This window comes from Tachypleus tridentatus, chromosome 13, assembly GCF_004210375.1.
Source record: "Tachypleus tridentatus isolate NWPU-2018 chromosome 13, ASM421037v1, whole genome shotgun sequence".
Classification (NCBI taxonomy): domain Eukaryota; kingdom Metazoa; phylum Arthropoda; class Merostomata; order Xiphosura; family Limulidae; genus Tachypleus; species Tachypleus tridentatus.
The window spans coordinates 183,127,521-183,148,300 of NC_134837.1; the positions used below are offsets into that span (position 1 = coordinate 183,127,521).

The 20,780-nt window shown below is 33.4% G+C and overlaps 1 protein-coding gene across 1 annotated transcript in view; it reads right to left on the minus strand.

Moving 5' to 3' along the window:
• Positions 1-776: 776 nt before the first annotated feature.
• LOC143238162 (uncharacterized) overlaps positions 777-20,780 on the minus strand; it is a 34,629-nt gene continuing 14,625 nt past the window's right edge. Inside the window, exons 6-15 of the mRNA XM_076478141.1 lie at positions 20,466-20,505; positions 20,015-20,061; positions 10,949-11,065; positions 8,479-8,547; positions 7,103-7,129; positions 6,287-6,323; positions 6,003-6,049; positions 3,937-4,029; positions 2,863-2,910; positions 777-967 (exon numbers count right to left, since the gene is read on the minus strand). Of these exons, the coding sequence (XP_076334256.1) occupies positions 956-967; positions 2,863-2,910; positions 3,937-4,029; positions 6,003-6,049; positions 6,287-6,323; positions 7,103-7,129; positions 8,479-8,547; positions 10,949-11,065; positions 20,015-20,061; positions 20,466-20,505 (537 nt within the window). The 3' untranslated portion in view covers positions 777-955. The remainder of the gene's footprint in view (positions 968-2,862; positions 2,911-3,936; positions 4,030-6,002; positions 6,050-6,286; positions 6,324-7,102; positions 7,130-8,478; positions 8,548-10,948; positions 11,066-20,014; positions 20,062-20,465; positions 20,506-20,780) is intronic.

Consider the following 20,780-nt stretch of genomic DNA (forward strand, 5'->3'; position numbering starts at 1 on the left):
CATAGTTTAATGAAGTTTTAAAAATGGTCCACGTTGGCACGCACACACACACGTTGCAACTTTAATTATATATATTTGTATTATGTTGATAATTAGTTAAGTTCATAGTCACATATTTAAAACACAAGAACTTATTAATAAAATACTGTTAAGACATGATTCTAAAAACTAATCAGCAGAGGACACAGCAGATAGCCAAATGCATCTCTGCTCTGACACAAATAAAGAAATCTACAGTAACTTGAACATTTGTTGTTGAAGAAATAAGCAGTCCTGAGTAAAAATCTCAAAAACAGGCCTATAAAAAACAAGAAATAAGCTGGATTTATTGATTTAGTTCGTGGGAAATCGACTCCCTAATGGAACTGTTTACCAAAAAATGTGCTTGGAAAACTGAAAATAAATTCGATTTAAAATGGTTAAGAATAATTGCAGACTTTTAACACAATATTTTAAAATTAGACTAGTGCTACTGTTAAGTGTTTATAGTTTACTCAAATGATAGATAAAAACTGTAATGATGCACTTAATACGTGATACTATATTCCAACAAAATAAGCGCATTAGTAATTTTATAGTACCGAGTCTGATCCAGGGCTTTCAATACGTCGTAAAATTTACAGTTTCTACATCAAGATATTTTACAGTCACAGCTAAACCCACCCAATAACTTCTGTTTTAGTATGGTGGACAACACGAACAGTCAGAGCTGAGATCACCTATAATGACACTTGTTTACTTTTTACATAAAGACATATTAAGTTACTACAATATCATTATCATGATAACGTTAAAACATTTATTTCAGTAATAGTTGAACCAATTATACAAATGTGCACGTTCGTTAGTAACAGTTAAGGAAGTGATATGTGATATTATTTTGTACTATTTTACCACATGCAGTACATATCTTCTGTTGTTTTCCACAGCTTTCCATCCATCTCTTCAGGTTGTGCTACAGACAGAGCTACACAAAGAAAATACACTTTAGTAAGTAGATTAAAAAACTACACTAAAAATAAACGTAGAAGTTTTGTTACCAAGTAGTATCATCACAGTTGGTGTTTTTATCTAGTAACAAAAGTAGTAACATCGCAGTCGGTGTTTTCATGTAGTAACTAAAGTAGTAACATCGCAGTCAGTGTTTTCATGTAGTAACTAAAGTAGTAACATCACAGTCGGTGTTTTCATGTAGTAACTAAACTAGTATAATCACAGTCAGTGTTTTTATGTAGTAACTAAAGTAGTATCATCACAGTCAGTGTTTTCATGTAGTAACTAAACTAGTATAATCACAGTCAGTGTTTTCATGTAGTAACTAAACTAGTATAATCACAGTCAGTGTTTTCATGTAGTAACTAAACTAGTATAATCACAGTCAGTGTTTTCATGTAGTAACTAAACTAGTATAATCACAGTCAGTGTTTTCATGTAGTAACTAAAGTAGTATAATCACAGTCAGTGTTTTTATGAAGTAACTAAAGTAGTATCATCACAGTCAGTGTTTTTATGTAGTAACATCACAGTCAGTGTTTTCATGTAGTAACTAAACTAGTATAATCACAGTCAGTGTTTTCATGTAGTAACTAAACTAGTATAATCACAGTCAGTGTTTTCATGTAGTAACTAAAGTAGTATAATCACAGTCAGTGTTTTCATGTAGTAACTAAACTAGTATAATCACAGTCAGTGTTTTCATGTAGTAACTAAACTAGTATAATCACAGTCAGTGTTTTCATGTAGTAACTAAAGTAGTATAATCACAGTCAGTGTTTTCATGTAGTAACTAAACTAGTATAATCACAGTCAGTGTTTTCATGTAGTAACTAAAGTAGTATAATCACAGTCAGTGTTTTTATGTAGTAACTAAACTAGTATAATCACAGTCAGTGTTTTCATGTAGTAACTAAACTAGTATAATTACAGTCAGTGTTTTCATGTAGTAACTAAACTAGTATAATCACAGTCGGTGTTTTCATGTAGTAACTAAACTAGTATAATCACAGTCAGTGTTTTCATGAAGTAACTAAAGTAGTATCATCACAGTCAGTGTTTTTATGTAGTAACTAAAGTAGTATAATCACAGTCAGTGTTTTCATGAAGTAACTAAAGTAGTATAATCACAGTCAGTGTTTTTATGTAGTAACTAAACTAGTATAATCACAGTCAGTGTTTTCATGTAGTAACTAAACTAGTATAATCACAGTCAGTGTTTTCATGTAGTAACTAAACTAGTATAATCACAGTCGGTGTTTTCATGTAGTAACTAAACTAGTATAATCACAGTCAGTGTTTTCATGTAGTAACTAAACTAGTATAATCACAGTCAGTGTTTTCATGAAGTAACTAAACTAGTATCATCACAGTCACTGTTTTCGTGTAGTAACTAAACTAGTATCATCACAGTCAGTGTTTTCGTGTAGTAACTAAACTAGTATCATCACAGTCAGTGTTTTCGTGTAGTAACTAAACTAGTATCATCACAGTCAGTGTTTTCGTGTAGTAACTAAACTAGTATCATCACAGTCAGTGTTTTCGTGTAGTAACTAAACTAGTATCATCACAGTCAGTGTTTTCGTGTAGTAACTAAACTAGTATAATCATATCCATAGTTTGTGGTAACTGGTAGTGATATTATTGTGTTTTGAATGTTAAGGTTTTATGTGGGAAATATTTTTATATTTACTGGTTTTTGTGTAGTGATGGTACAAGTGTCTTCTCTTAACTGGTCTGTATATAAATCAATTTCATGTAATTGTTAAATATATAGTTAGATGTTTGCTGATAATACCTATACAGTTAAGTTATATTCATTTTGTTACTCATGTTTATTATTACTGAAAAGAAAAGATTAACACTCACCATTTTCAAGTCAATATCTTGTGTGGCAATAGTTATACATTCAGTCCACTGAAAAACAACAACAATTGCATTGTATAAAACTAGTGACTTTACAAATACACATGCACATATTTAAATGTGTATTTTACACATTCACGTGTGAGTTAGGCCATTCTTAATTTTATACTGCTCATGTACACAAGTTGCAAGTGTGTAATTTATTTACATTGTAATTTACTTAAAGAAATGTAATTTGTAACATGTTTATAGCTAAACATTCCTGAGGACAAATGTAACGATTTTTATTTATCGTAAAATAATTATATCTTAAAACGTGAAAGCTGTTACTGTTTCATTGCAATTAACTACACAGTGGGCTATTCTGGTTCTGCTGAATGCAAGTATTGAAACCCAATTTTTAGTGTTATAAGCCTAAAGGCTTACCACTTCACCACCTATAGGCAAAATGTAAACGTCAAATCACTAAATATTTATAAATTACTCTGTTACTGTAAACAGCCTCTGTTTTTCAGGGGAAATACACTCGTTGCAAACAAAGTTTTATGGTACAACTCTTAACCAGGTGTTTGTTAACAATTAAATAATTCCATACAAACCAAGAGTGTTAGGGTTAGAAGTGGATGTTGCCTATTAAGAGGTTCATCACATTTAAATTACAGATAAATTTATGTGAAGGAAAAACAAGTAAAACTAGACAAAAAGATCATTAAGAAATGACCAAAATAAAATACTGATAAAACATTACTAGAATTAATCTTTGATTGTTCATATTTCTTTAAGATGTGTCTTCTTTTTTCACCAGAGATGAAATTAAAAACATAATCTATGATGTGTTGGTCTGACTCATTCTTTTTTAGCCATATCCTTTGCTGATAAAACAGAAAAGAAGTCTTTGATGCATATACACAATGAAACAGTTGGTCTGCTGTGTGATACTGAATAATGAATTTGAGAACATTTCACAACATTATTTATGCACGTAAACTAATTTACGTTTCTACTACAGGGGGAAGTAAAAGAGGTTCAAGTAGTACATATATATAATTATGTTATTTCTTGTTGTGTTTAGCATACCTTGTTCACCCATTCACTTGTTCCAGTGGAACACAGCTTTGAGAGAATCATCTCTTCCGTCAGATCACTGCATTCAGCCATTTTTATCAGGGTCTGTAGCAGAAAGAAAATGTTTAACTTGTTAATTTGTAAATAACCACAAGGGAAATACCTTGCTACCAGGACAGGCTGTGGGGATCCTACAACAAGACTCTAACAAAATACCTTGTTATCAGGACATATTGTGGGCATCCTTCAACAAGAGTTTAACAAAATACCTTGTTATCAGGACATGTTGTGGAGATCCTTCAACAAGACTTTAACAAAATACCTTGTTATCAGGACATGTTGTGGGGATCCTTCAACAAGACTTTAACAAAATACCTTGTTATCAGGACATGTTGTGGGGATCCTTCAACAAGACTTTAACAAAATATCTAGTTATCAGGACATGTTGTGGGGATCCTTCAAGAAGACTTTAACAAAATACCAAAGCCACATTGGGTTATTTGCTGTGTACACCAGGAAGAAATGGACCCTGTCTTTTAGAATTGTAATTGTGTAGATTTACTGCTGTCCCACCAGGGGACTCTATAATAATATTTTGTTTGTTTGCTTTTGAATTTTCGTACAAAGCTACATAAGGACAACCAGTGCTAGCCATGCCTAATTTAGCAGAGTGAAGGCAGCTATGTACGAGGTCTGTTAAAAAAATACGCGGACTGACGTCATAAAACAAAATGTACTTCATTTAGAAGTTACAGGTCTGGGACCCATTCAAAGTACTCTCCTCCCCAAAGGCACACACTTATCCCAACGGTGTTTCCACTTGTTGAAACAGTCCTGGTACGCTTCTTTTGTAGTGTCCTCCATCTCCTTCGTCGCATTTGCCTTAATCTCGGGAATCGTCTCAAATCTTCTTCATTTCAAGGGTCTTTTGAGTTTGGGGAACAAGAAAAAATCGCAAGGACCAAGGTCAGGTGAGTAGGGGGGTGGGGAAGAACAGTGATCGAGTGTTTGGCCAAAAACTCACGAGTTTTGAGGGCTGAATTTCGCAGCAACGCGGTGCATCTTCAATTTTTCGGTCAAAATCTCGTAACAAGATCCAACTGATATCCCACACTCTTCAGCAAGCTCCCTGACAGTCAAACGTCGATGTGCCCGCACCAGGGTGTTGATTTTGTCGACGTGTGGGTCGTTAGTTGACGTGGAAGGACGTCCAGGACGCTCATCATCTTCAATGGACTGTCGACCATCCTTAAAACGTTCATGCCACTTGAAACATGCCGTACGCTTCATAGCAACATCACCGTAAGCCGTGTTAAGCATAGCAAAAGTTTCAGTCGCAGATTTTCCAAGTTTAACACAAAATTTCACAGCAAGTCGTTGCTCCTTCAGGTCATTCATTCTGAAATCCGCCAAACGAAAAATCGCACTTCACTTAAAACCGCGTAGCTAATACACAAATGAAGATATCTGCAATCGGGAAATGGCGTCGTAGTCAGCTGATCTGTGCGAACCTAGCGACATCAAGTGGATTCCCTTGGAACCAACTGGAGCCGCGCGATTCAAACAGTCCGCGTATTTTTTGAACAGCCCTCGTATGACCACCCACTTCCAACTCTTGGGCTACTATTTTACCAATGTATACTGGGATTAACCATAACATTATAATTCCACCTGGCTGAAGGGACAAGCATGTTTGATGTCACGGGGATTCGAATCCAGAACCCTGATTCGAAAGCCTTAACAACCTAGCCATGCTGGGCCTTCTATAATAAGTCAGTGACTTCTTTTTTTCTCTCAAACTAATCGAGCTTAGCCTGAAGCATACAAATTTTTAAAACTATCTGTATATATTTTAATAAAATATAAAATTCACTTTAAGTTTTACAGTCAAATATTTTTTCTTTAAAATGATATTGTGTTTATAAACAAACACAGATATACGAGAAAAATAAAAACGTTTATACTCACTTTAATTGTTTGAAATATTTTGTATTAATATCTGTCACAAGTGGTCTAAAATTCTGCAAGATGCATTTTAGTTATAATTTAAATAAGGAAAAACGTAACACACTTCTTACCGCTTGAGAGACCGCCCTCTGTATACACTGATATCTGACTGGTTGTTCTGTAGAAAGAAACAGATACGTGTGACCGAAGTTTTTGTAAGTTATATACCATTACTGTGAAACAATATTGAAATTGTAAACACAAGTAAAGACGATTCTTATTACATTATTACAGAAAACAGCAACAACAATTCATTACATTATTGTAGATCGAACTTGCAATATTAATATTAACGAATACAAATAAATCACAGCACTACAGGGAAACAGAAATAAGTAAAAGTGAATAAACTTACCACAGAAAAAGTCTTTAACTGCTTGAGATACTGGTGTCTATAAGAATAACAAAAATCACAATATGTACAACACTCAATATAACAACACGTAACCTTATATCATAAACACTGGAATACGTAAATACTACATACATGAGAAATGTGTATACCATTCTACTAAAAATAACATTAACATAAAAGCAAAATTTATCAAATCTTGTTTCATTTTTCTTACGCTTGATTATAAACCAAATAGTCTTTTGCCGGGAATTCATAAAATCTTTTGTCGCCAGGTTACGCTGTAATGATTTTAATATTATTTTTTAAATCGTACAATATTGACAAAAAATCAGAAAACATAAAATGGCGTTCAAAGTAATAATATTCAACTATGAAAGGCCCATTAAAACATTTGCGGTTAAGACAGTGTCTTCATTTTGACAGTACTCCTTTAAATACAAGATTTCTAGATTAATACGAAAAAAAAAACAAAACGCAATTGCAAACACCGAAATTTGCAAGTACACTTGTCTTAGGCCTAAAATTAGTTAAGCCTTAACATAAAAGTGCGGCCTAAACATTACTGTATCTAATACTATCAATAAATAAACAGTTATTCTACGACCTAACGTTAAACCTTTTTGAAAACTCTGATAACCTTTTAATTTGTTGTACAAAATCAAGAAAATGTGTTCTAAAGCATATTTAAATATGTCTTCTGTCTACATCCGTTGAGTGGTCGCACTGTATTTAAATAAGGTGCTCGTACGTTTTCAGAACAAACAATAACTAAATATTATTATAACAGATTTATGTTTCATAAAGTTCGATGCTTACCAAACTTTGACCCAGATTTGTGCATTCCTAAGAGTGGAAAAGAAAAATACGTCAAAACTAGTTTTTATTGTTTAAAAACAATTATTTACATATTAAGTATTTATATGTATTCTTATGTCTAAGTGAGGAAAAATTGTAACACCGTAACTTCAAAATGTTTGAATAACTATGTTAATCAATGTCATTTTTTACGCCTTCATCTAATTACCCGAAACTTGTTATTCTAATATATAAAACCCTATTGTTTAATACCAGAAAGCTGGTAACAGTAATTTAAATATAAGGTTAGGTTTCAATATATAAATGTTTCTAACAATCAGGTCAGAGATCATTCTTGGAATGTTCAACAGTTAGGTCAAACAGTAATTAAAAATACAATATATACAACTGTTGTTCTTAACGTAATATTCTTTAGAACAACAGTTAGGTCAAACAGTAATTAAAAATACAATATACACAACTTTTGTTCTTAACGTAATATTCTTTTGAACAACAGTTAGGTCAAACAGTAATTAAAAATACAATATACACAACTGTTGTTCTTAACGTAATATTCTTTAGAACAACAGTTAGGTCAAACAGTAATTAAAAATACAATATACACAACTGTTGTTCTTAACGTAATATTCTTTAGAACAACAGTTAGGTCAAACAGTAATTAAAAATACAATATACACAACTGTTGTTCTTAACGTAATATTCTTTAGAAAATCGACTTGAAATGAATTTTTTCTTCCAACTCTGACGATCTTTTTTACACTTTATCAGTTATTCCATGAAATACAATAGCTACTTGGACAAAAGACAAAATAAAATATAGTTTAAAGTTTCGGTATACGGCCATTTCCTGAAATGTTTAATGAATCAGTAGAGGGTAAATCTAAAATAATAGAGGAAGTAAAAAAACTGTACTTTTGTTTCCTGATGACGCGCAGAAGTTACCGATGTTAAACTTCTGTTGAAGAAGTATTCAACCAATGATTTTTTTTATAAAATTTAAAAATGAAAAGTCAAAGATTCGGTTTGTGTTTTAGTGAACACTCCTGAAGAAGTTGTAAAGCGAAATTTTGAGTGTCTAATTAAATATTTTTATTTTTCTACTATTAATATGTCTTCTGTATGCACTACGGACATTAAATAATGACTTAATGAAAAATGTGTGTTCCAATATATCCTGTTTTTATTTGTATAGTTTAGATTTAACAAACGAAAATTAGGTTTTACAATACATAACTTTTCACATTACCAGTTCTTGAGACACCAATACAGGTTTATATATATTTTTATATGTGCTTAAGCTTCAGACTGATTAACACTGTGTCCAATTTAGAAGTCTAGATGGTTAATTAAATGGAAAGTATCGAAATATTCCTCACCATTAAATAACCAGGAATTCCTTTCTCAATCCGAGAAACCTTGCTGTTTTCTGCCACACACTCAGCCCACTATAGGTTGAAAAATTGATAAAAAAACACAATTTAAAAGTTTTGTTTTAATGTAAATATCACCGTTTTCTAAGCCTCGATAATGGCACGAAACAGTATTTATTAACATATTAGTTTATTTCGACACGTTACAAAACAACAACAAAACCCTTGTCTTTCCCTCAGAAAGATTTATTCACCTAAAACTTCCCCCTGCATCGTAAAAGAAAAATAAACACACCTTGAGGAAATGAAAATAATTTTCAACCAAACTCTAATAAAACTCAACAAGAATTGTACAACTTGATCAAAAACGATTCGTGTAATATGAGCGTTACTTACAAACAAAATGACAACTGTCTTTTATACATTAGACAAGTTATTTGAGGTGTTAATAAACAACTACAGGCAGAAGGCCTCACTCACATTGCCTTATCACACAAATCCTGAGCCCTAACATCTAGCAGAAATTATTGAAATACATCTAATTTATTTATTTTAAGAAGTTATTAAAGTGACTCTGTGGTAAATGTAAGATTCAACAGCCCATAACAGTATGTCTGCAGACCCATGATGCCAGAAACCGGGTTTCGACACCAGTGACGGGTTAGAACATACAATCCTTTGCGTAGCCTTGCGCCTAACTACGAACAAACACAGAACCACAAAAACGTTTTGACCTACACGGTTAAGTTAGTTTTTGCACCATATAACCTGATGTGACCTGTATGGTTATTTTCATGATAAAATTATTAAACAATATTTTATTAAATATACCTTCCCTCTAGCGGTTATGAACAAAAGTATTTTTGAATATACCAATAAGGTGTACAACCCTAAAATTCCTGACCTCAACGTTCCTAAAAATGTCCTTTCACCTTTCATTGGTGAAAAAAAAAGGTAAAATCAAAAACATTCTACAATCAACTTATCCACAACTCAGTCTACGAGTAATCTTCACACCGAACAAACAGATATGTAATTTTTTTCCCATTTAAAAACAGAATACCTCCTACTTTCGCAGGTAAGCCTATATGTTTAAACAACTCGAACGTTAGCTACTAGAATAAGCGAGCATGCACATAATAACCCTTTCAATAACTCTTGAATTTATAACCACTTGGGCAAAGACTGTAGCCAAAAACCAAGCAGAGAAAGTTTCAGAGTAATAGATTTAGCGAAAGATGAATAAACGCTAAAAACAAGGTCTGATTTGTTTTTCGAATTTCGCGCAAAGATACTCGAGAGCTATCTGCGCTAGCCGTCCCTAATTTAGCAGTGTAAGACTAGAGGGAAGTTAGCTAGTCATTATCACCCACCGCCAACTCTTGGGCTACTCTTTTACCAACGGACAATGGGATTGACCGTCACATTATTAAGCCATGGGGGCATTAAGGGCGAGTATGTTTGGTATGACGTGGATTTGAACCCGCGACCCCTCATATTACGAGTTGAACGCCTTAACCCACCTGGCCATGCCGGACCGAAAAAAAGTTTACATAAATGGTGGATACAATTCCTGAAGGTCCAGCATGGCCAAGTGGGTTAAGACGTTCAACTCGTAATATGAGGGGTCGCGGGTTCAATCCACATCATACCAAACATACTCGCCCTTTAAGCCGTGGAGGCATTGACGCTCAATCCCATTATCCGTTGGTAAAAGAGTAGCCCAAAAGTTGGCGGGGAGTGGTAATGACTAGCTGCCTTACCTCTAGTCTTACACACCTAAATTAGGAACGGCTAGCGCAGATAGCCCTCGTGTAGCTTTGCGCGAATTTCAAAACAAACCAAACCTAAAAATTCATAGTTTCAGGTCAGATAACCATGGTAATAATTTAAAGAAGAGTTGCTAAACGTGAGATTTGAGCGTTCCTACAGTTGAAAATGAAACGTGAAACTAAAATAACTTAATTTTGTATGTAAAGAGACTGAATACTGAAATGTTCAAATAAGTGTTCACAGCAAACGTAAATAATAAAACTAAACAACTGTGCTTATCAGATAAAACATCATGTCTCACAAAGATGTACCTTCAACAAAAGATACGAAACTCTGTAACCCGAGGGTTTTCGAAAGATGGATGTTTGTTATGAGTTTGGCCCTGAAAAACAAAGACCAATCTGTCGAAATCGCTAGGCTTATAGAGATTTGTAATTTTGTGTTGAGTTGATTTCTTTAACCTACGTATTTTTTCTAATACCACAAACCCTTATTTTCAACAGACGTGCATCTGTAACTAGCAACTTACTGACATAAAAAGCCAGTTACTAAGCTGATTTTACTTTCCTTAACCAACAGAATCGTTTCTGGTTACTCTTCAGGGACGATCCCTCTTTCAAGATGCAACCACCAGCTATTTATCCACTCGTGAGTACATTATACATAATGATATATCTCTACATGTCAATATAGATGTTCTAACCTGTTCTGTCTGACGTTCAACAGATTCACTTGTGAAGTCACAGATGAAGTTGAAGAAATGTTCAATAGTGACGTCAGGAAATGTTTTATCTTGACACTGTTTTAGCACTGACAGCTCCTAGAAGGAAACAAATAATAATAATGACCAGTGGTTCAACTATACACAAAGTGGACAGTGACTGAACCATTTTAATTTTCAAGATTTACTTACTTAAGACCTGGATATATCGTATGTTTCCATGTGAGGAATTTAATGACTATAAAATATTATAAAACTATTCTAACTGATAGAATATGAAGAATTATTTATATGAAGAACATCTCAAACAGCTAAAATGGAAAGTTTCAAACAATATTTATTGACAGTTGTACATTATACAAGTATTAATATTTTGAAATGGAAAGGTTCAAACTGTATTTATTAATAGATGTATATTACACAAATAAATATATTTTGTGAGGGAAGTATCACTGTTAAACCTCACAGATTTATTTTAATCAAAATATTCGATCAAATAACGTATACAACACAAAGATTTACCTAATGTTTCATATTTACTTCACTGTTACACTAAGCACGTAGAAGGAAACTGTTTAATCTCCGAAAGATATTATTAGTGCAAATGCGTCATTTCAACATATTTATAAACAAACCATATCAACAAAACATTTCTAAAAAGGTACCATTTTGGAGCTCGAGTAGACACCTAGATCAATAGAAGATTTTTAATGAGGTACCACTTTGGAGCTCAATAGACAACCAAATCCAAAACAAAAGTTCTAGAGAAAAACATCCGTTTGGAGCTCCATCACCAACCTAATCCAAGAAGAGATTTCTAGAAAGGTACCATATTTAGCGATCAGCAACGTGAAACGCACGTACAGATAGAAAGAAGACCTGATTGGACAGTATAATGGCAAGTAAGAAGATCAAAGATCCAAGAATTACCAAAAACAAAACTGTCCTTTACAAATCAAAAATTCATTATTACTCACATTACATAGAATGAATCCACGATGACAAAATATAGATTAGAACGTAGTCACGATAGGGAATAAAACAACCTATTCCAAACACGTGTAAAATGTGACGTTTTCATAGTCTATAGACACCTCGTATAAATTATTAATAGTTATTACGTTTAGAGTTCACATATAGTGGAACAAAATAAACGACCATATATCTACTAATTTAATTCAACGAATTTTCAGCCATTCTAGTCTATTTCATTGTGAGCTGCTGTCTCTTCCGAGACTTCCAACATTTATTATATAAATATAATTAAAGTGTTAATAATTTCAATGCTTATTTTCATCAATAACAAAATGGACGAAACTGTAAAAATAACAACTGTAAAAGATTTTACCGAGTTAGAGCAGAAAATAATACCTTATCTGAATATCAACGTTCTGAGAATTCTGAAGATTTAAAACGTGTTTGCTAAATCACCTCCACACATAACTGCACTATTAACAACGCCCCCTGCTAGTATAGCGATAAGTCTACGGATTTACAACGCTAAAATCAGGGGTTCAATTCCCCTCGGTAGGCTCAGTAGATAGCCCAATGTGGCTTTGCTATAACAGAAAAGCACAAAAAGCACTATTAACAGCATCGAGAGCTTTTGAAAACACAACGTCAATCACGTGATCTGTAAAAATGAATTTGATTGGCGGATGTGTTATCCAAACAAACATTTTAATATAGACAAAAATTAAAGGGTAGAAACGCAATAGACAAATAAATATGTGACCTAAAAACAGTATCCTTGAACATTAAAGGTCAAAGGTCATGTCAAACGTGTTACATCACTGAAATCTTATGGCGTGCTATATCTTCCTTCCCAACTACCTTTCATTAAACGCTGTTTCTTCCATCGATCTTATAGCATTGTTTTTTGACCTCATATTTTATATACCCAGTAAGACGGAGGTAAATTTGCAAAATTAAACGCTAATATTTGGGGTCCGACTCCCCAAGATAGAACACAGCACATAACACAATGTAGCTTTGCTCTAAAATCAACCCACAAATACTAACCAATCTCTAAGTTTGCTTCTATAATTGATAGAGTGGCACCGTCCTCAGGTGGCGTGCACATATCCATAAACGATACACGTACCGTATCTGTATCATTGATTAATCATTTTTCTGTGTATGTGTTTCGGATCATTTCGCTGAGCTATACAAGGGCTGTCTGTATTAGTCGTCCCTAACTTTAAAGCCCTAGGTTAAAGGAACGCAGCTGGTCAACAACACCCATCGTTAATTCTTGAGGTACTCCAATCAAATAATTGTATTTTATATTTACTGTTATAACACACTCCAACGACGACAAAGTGCGAAGCGTGATTTTGAGGCAACGGCACATGAGACACGGATCCTCAGATTCACAGTCTGGTAACTATGTCACACCCGAACCACCTATTTGTAAAAAAGAAAAAAATCCTAATGTTCCAATACAGCATTTCTTTGGAGAAATATTCGACAATTTCTACCACATGACTCTACAAGCACGCATTAATAAGCACAAACTCCTTTAAAACTTGTTACAAGTTTCATCGACAGATGGAAGCAATGCATAGCTACAATGCAAATCACATGATTCGCTGTGCTGCCAAGGAAGGGTTTTGTTTTTAGTGCGTTTTTTTTTTTTTTTAATTTTGTGCAAAGCTACACGAGGGATACCTGCACTAGCCGTCCCTAATTTAGCACTGTAAGACTAGAGGGAAGTCAGCTAGCCTATTACATCTAACAATTCCCTGTGTCAATTGGAGACAGACTGACTGACCACTAGTGTCCTTTGGACAATAACACAACCTCATCGATGAAAATTATTACCTCAAGAAAATATGAGACTTCAGTAGGTAACTACATAATAAAGTTATTATTATAGTACACTATTCATGAACATTGGAACTGTGTACATTTAATCTTCATAACTTCAATTAACAAACATATAACTTTATGTTAGTGTATTTCGCATCTCATACACCGTAACAACTGTTTAATTTTATACGTTAGACTAAGTGAGCATACTTTCATATTTTCTAAAATAGCTTAAGACAACGTACGTTAATTACATTTATTGTTATCGTCTCATGTCAGTACAAAACAGTACTAAGAGTGATGTTAAAATTAACAGTTTCTGTCAGTACTACACAGTACTAAGAGTGATGTTAAAATTAACAGTTTCTGTCAGTACTACACAGTACTAAGAGTGATGTTAAAATTAACAGTTTCTGTCAGTACTACACAGTACTAAGAGTGATGTTAAAGTTAACAGTTTCTGTCAGTACTACACAGTACTAAGAGTGATGTTAAAGTTAACAGTTTCTGTCAGTACTACACAGTACTAACAGTGATGTTAAAATTAACAGTTTCTGTCAGTACTACACAGTACTAAGAGTGATATTAAAATTAACAGTTTCTGTCAGTACTACACAGTACTAAGAGTGATGTTAAAATTAACAGTTTCTGTCAGTACTACACAATACTAAGAGTGATATTAAAATTAACAGTTTCTGTCAGTACTACACAGTACTAAGAGTGATATTAAAATTAACAGTTTCTGCCAGTACTACACAATACTAAGAGTGATGTTAAAATTAACAGTTTCTGTCAGTACTACACAGTACTAAGAGTGATATTAAAATTAACAGTTTCTGTCAGTACTACACAGTACTAACAGTGATGTTACAATTAACAGTTTCTGTCAGTACTACACAGTACTAACAGTGATGTTACAATTAACAGTTTCTGTCAGTACTACACAGTACTAAGAGTGATGTTAAAATTAACAGTTTCTGTCAGTACTACACAGTACTAAGAGTGATGTTAAAATTAACTAACAGTTTTATGGCAGTTGTTACCTATCATAGTTTATTTTTCCCAAAGCTGTATGTAACAACTTATATTGATACCTTATAATAGTGTACTGACATAAGGAACTATTATGGTTCATACGGTTTACTTTGGTGTGGTTTTCTAATGTACCGTAATGTAAATAAGTAATTATTTATAGTAAAATAACATCTATTAAGTTGAATTATCTAAACATACTGAACTTGCATGAACGTATAATAGAAAAGCACGTTTGATCACTTACATATTACAGAACTACATTACAATTTATAAATGTCTTAGTTGTTTTATAACAGTTCCATAAACAAACTATCAGATTGGTTTGTTTTGAATTTCGCGCAAATCTACACGAGGGCTATCAGCGCTAACCGTCTCTAATTTAGTAGTGCAAGACTAGAGGAAAGGCAGCTAATCACCACTACCCACCGCCAACTCTGGGGCTACTCTTTTACCAACGAATAGAGGGATTGACAGTAATATTATGACGCCTCCACGGCTGAAACGGCAAGCATGTTTGGTGTGACGGGGATTCGAACCTGGGACCCTCAGATTACTAGTCGAGTGCCTTAACCACCTGGCCATGCTGTACCTCGTTTGTAGAGAAGAGGCAAGGTTATGATTGAAATATTGAACAGTAACACAGGAGAATAAGGTTATGTTGGACATCTTCAAGAGTAATATATATATAAAAAAAAACAGTACCAATAAATTTGAAGAGAGCCACATAGGCTATGTTGGACATTTTCCAGAATGGTATAGCAAAACGAGATTACATTATTTCTAACCTGTTACGCCCCTGTAACTGATAGTAATCACCATTTCAACTTACTTTAGAGTTTTCAGCTTGTTTTCTAATGAAACAACATTATTTTAAAGAAGGAGCTAGTACAACAAGTATCGTATTCTCAATAGAGTTGGTATACATTTTACTTCTAATAATCATCCTCGTCTGTTAGGACATCATAGGTAGTTGCTTAGAAGCCAAGTTTCTAATCAAGAAATACATGACATCGTAAGACACGTATATATATACCTCGTACTTAGCTGTATCGATATGGTCTTCTGTATCATAAATAAGGTGTTTAGCTAGAGTTTTTCAAGAAGTTGTCTCTGTTATTTTTTACATAGTGACAATATTGGACGCTTTAAGCTGCTGACGTTTTCGTTCCATCCCTATCTGGCTGTCTTCAAGTTTATTTAATTTAGTTGAATTGATTACACTCAGCCTCTGTTATGACAATTAGAAATCCATATTTTTGCCTCTTTGTAAATCTGACTGTTGTGTCCTAGAGCCACAATGTTTATAATTGTCTGCTGATCAACATTGAAATGCAAGGTAGTCAGATTATTCTTTCCTACAAGCCAACCTTCCAATGCAAAACAAGAAAGTCATCTTTGTCCACAAAGCCAACTTCTAATGCCAAACAAGAAAGTCATCTCTATCCACTAAGCCAACTTCCGATGCAAAACAAGAAAGTCATCTTTGTCCACTAAACCAACTTCCAATACAAAACAAGAAAGCCATCCTTGTCCAATAAGCCAACTTCCACCTGCATGCGTTTGTTACCTCTCACGCTGACAACAGAAACATTAACTCATCAAGTTGAAGTGTATTTCAACTTGTTTGTCATCCCTCAAAGAGTTGAGTACTATACGTATATCGAGCTATTAAAGAAGATTTTGAAAATCAGTAATTCGGATTGTTCTGATAAAATTAGGATGTGCTGTTATGCACTTTACTTTGTGACAGATGTGACACTTGAAGTAAAGGAAAGTCTGTAAACCGTAAACCTTTTATGTAATATCAGAAACGGAGAAAAAAAATCATTTTCTTCTCAACGTCACATATAAGAACCTATTTGTAAAATGGTAAATAACTGTTAATACAGTGAACAACAGAATACATAATCCACACTTAAGCATCACATCATAAATTGTATCTACCTACGCTTGTCTCGGCCACGACTTTCTTGAACAAGTTGACTGTTTTGTTGTTTAGCACCCAGATCACAACGAGCTATTAGTGCTCTGACCATTACTGATATCGATACCAGAATTTAGTGTTGTAACTGGAGAGGGGGTAGACAAAGTGTTGAGTTTTAACTACTCTCCTTCCGCTCCAGGATTCTAAGTCAGGGCTATTGGTGAGATTTCCTTGTTTATGTACCATCCAGAAGAAAATTTTTATTTTCCACAATTCCAGATGTGTCACAACATCTCTTTTGAATAAGTGAATTGTTCCTGAATTGCCATACAAAAAAAGCATTTTCCGTTAAAACAGTATTTTCTTCATCTTGTGTCGTTCCGTAGCAGTAATAGTCGATTGTCTGGGGTCCAAGTTCTGTTCAGAATAGAATGGTAAACTAATATTTAATTAATTACTTGTGTCTAAACATAGATCTTCTGTACTTTCTATTGTCTTGCTGATTTGGTTTGTTTTGAATTTGGCGCAAAGCTACACGAGAGCCATTTGCGTTAGCCGTCTCTAATTTAGCTAATCTTCACCATCCACCGCTAACTCTTGGATTACTTTTATCAACGATTAGTGGGACTGACCGTCACATTATAACGCCCCATGGATGTAAGAACGACCATTTTTTGGTGGGACGGGGATTCGAACCTACGATATTTACACTGTGAGTCAAATATCCTGTTGGAAAATCCAGCTTTTTCCCACGATTCAAGTTTGTTCCATCATAATACTCAACGTATGTTATGTCTGCCCAACTGCTGTTCCCGTACTTAGGAAACTGCAAGGATCACCATCTTGCAAGAAATTCTAGTATATGAAAGTGGAAGGAAAATAGTCTTATGCTTAACATTGACACTGATGCATTTATAACACATGGACAACATATTTCAAACAACGTAATTCAAATCAGAAGACTCTGAATTTGTCAGTCTCGACACAGAACACGGTATGTTTCGGCCATTCACTTACTCGTAATTGGTAACAAGCACAGTTCGTGTTAGTATAAATATTGTTTTGTTTTTGACCGCCAAACCCATACCTTTCGGTGATCAGCCACTAGCAATACGTGTACAATTAAGTAAGTTAACTGTATGCAATTACTTATTCCAGTATATGTTACTTCTACTGTTCCTTTTCTAGATGCCAAAACAGAAGAAGTACAACAGTGAAATATTAGACTCGTGTGTGCTACTGTCCTTTGAAATTCAGTTGTGCAAGTGGTTTTAATTCTTAGAAAATTAAAATATAATATTGTGGAATGTACTACAATAAACATTTTCAGTATTATATATTTTAGTTATAGTCCTACCCTTACACTGCCGTACACTAGCGTTCAGTACAAACGTTTTTATTTGGATTTGGAATTATTTTGGGTGCTCTAAAGCCAGTTTTTAACATTTATGTGGTTTTCTAAGATAAGCTAGTACTTTAACACTTCGTTGGTTTCTTGGAATAGGTGTTGTTGACCTTTAAAAATGACCTCTGGTGGGACAGCAGACTTACAACGCAAAAATAATCTGGGTTCGATTTCCTGCAGTGGACACAGCAGAAAACTCAATATGGCTTTGCTCTAAGACAAACAAATTTTTGAGAACTCTCTTTTAGTTTATGTTCAAACGACTGGCGTTTACAATCGATAAGTTCTTATGAAGTGGTCGACATAGACAGTGGTCTCTAAACAAATATATAGACGTGTTTTAACTTGGCCTTATCTAATATCGCATAACAATTGTGTACGAACGGTTTATCAACTGCAGAAAGCCAGTTTTTTTGTGTTCTCTGTTATTCAAATACGAAATAATGTATTTCTTTTACAATATTCTAAAACATCATTACTGTGGTGATTTTCTATCTTATTCCATACTGCAATGACCATTGTTGTAATCAAATTATACAACCAATAAACTTTCATTCTTCGAAACTATACAAAGTTGGTGATACTTGTAATGGTAAGGTTCGCTCATGGAACGTATATTATATTGTTCCTACGATTACTGTACATTAAGGGGGGAGTAGACTACTCTCGTGTTGTAAGAAGATTATAGAATCGTTTGTTGGATTTTTTAATTAGCACGTGATACGTTACATCTGTAATGATATAACTCATGGAAAGGAAAGCGTGACTCAACAATTTTCGATGAACCCATCAGTAAATATGAGACGAGAAATAAATGTTATATTGACATCCATTATGAGAATTATTTAGAAACATAACACAGTACCAAAATAACATCCGAATTGATAAATGGGTAAAAACACTTTTCAGGAAAATCTTAAAGAAAAGTTAATCTAATTCTTTTATTTCTTCGCAGAAAAAAATATTTATTTAGGTTTACATAGTAAGATTAGTAAGGTTTAGCTTTGTATAAAAAATGAGGGATCCTATAGTGGAGCGAATAAATAAACTTAAAGAACGGCTATACAAGAATAATAATAAAAGGACAAATTAGAAGACTTTGACAAGTTTACTTACAACCACCAGGTACAACATAATTTCTTCCAATTCTGTATTCTATCTTGTATGGTCATTTTATAAATTTATCTTAGGCTTAGCAATACTTCGTAATTTTGCCATCATCTATTTACAATTAGTGAAACAATAATTGATTCTGTTGTCGTTACTATGGTTTTCATAATAACGCTCGATCTCACTAAAAGAAGATGTTATGAACGATCACTACCACGAGAAGAGAGCCTGTTAACTCCTTTCTACAGTATAAATGCGATTCTTTAAATGTAGTCCACAGGTTTTAATGTTGTTAATGCATCGTAATTGAAAACTCAAACTAACGTACATACAACAGGAATCCATATAGATAATGAAGAGTTCTACGTAAAAACGTTATATCTGAAATTAGTTTTAAAACTGAATACAGTTTATCATTATCCGTTTTGATAAAAATTTATATATAAAAAATATTCACGGGCTACTGTTAAGATTACAACGTATTCCCTTAATAAAAATAAATGTTAAAAGACTGAGGCAATATATGCTTGATTTTACTGTCACTAGTGAAGCAAGGCAGTGAGCGACATTAGAACAGAATTAAGCGATGTAGTCTTACTTACCCTTGCTGTCCATCTTTACCAAGATAGGTTATGTAACTATGCGACATTAGAACAGAATTAAGCGATGTAGTCTTACTTACCTTTGCTGTCCATCTTTACCAAGGTAGGTTATGTAACTATGCGATATTAGAACACAATGGAGTGATGTAGTCTTTGCTTACCCTTGGTGATGCCTTATTTTCTATACATTCATAACGGATGTTGTTCCCTGAATAAACAAAACAAAGAAAACTGAATACATAACAAAAACAAACACACAGCCACTCAACTAATGCAACAAAAGAAACACAAGATATTCAATTCGTCACAAATTTCATCAAAAGACTAAAATATATATTAAAGAAATGTCTTGGTTTAGGATCTCAACAGCAACATTTTGATAGAATTTTATGATCAAATCTATTTTATAGGTGGCGGTTCTCATTATTCACCAGTTAAACACAATATTTACTCAAAAATATTAAACCTAAATGTGTAACTTTATAAAAAATAATATATAAAAAGACTAATTCGGTTTTAATATCATCTTATATTGCGAATTTTTCTTGTTAGCACTAAAATGATATTCGTTTCTGAAATGTATAGTTTAATAAGACGCATAGAAAAACTTACCACATATAAATTCCAAGATATTTTTCTCTTGCAGTGCAAACTAACGACAATAAATACATAAATAAATGCTATAGGTCAAAAATGCAAACAAATTTATTTAGAACTGTATTTCTAAAGTTTTAATTATATAATTACAGTTCGCTAAAATAATTCTCAATGCTATACAGACTTTCAAAAATCTCACGAATTTATCGCCTATTTTTGCTTTCTGAAATAATGTTCTGTTTCTAAACTTTCTTCTCCTTTTGAATTTCATTTAAAAATAATTCTATAATTAATATCGTTAGTATTGTTTGAGTAAACATAATTTAATAT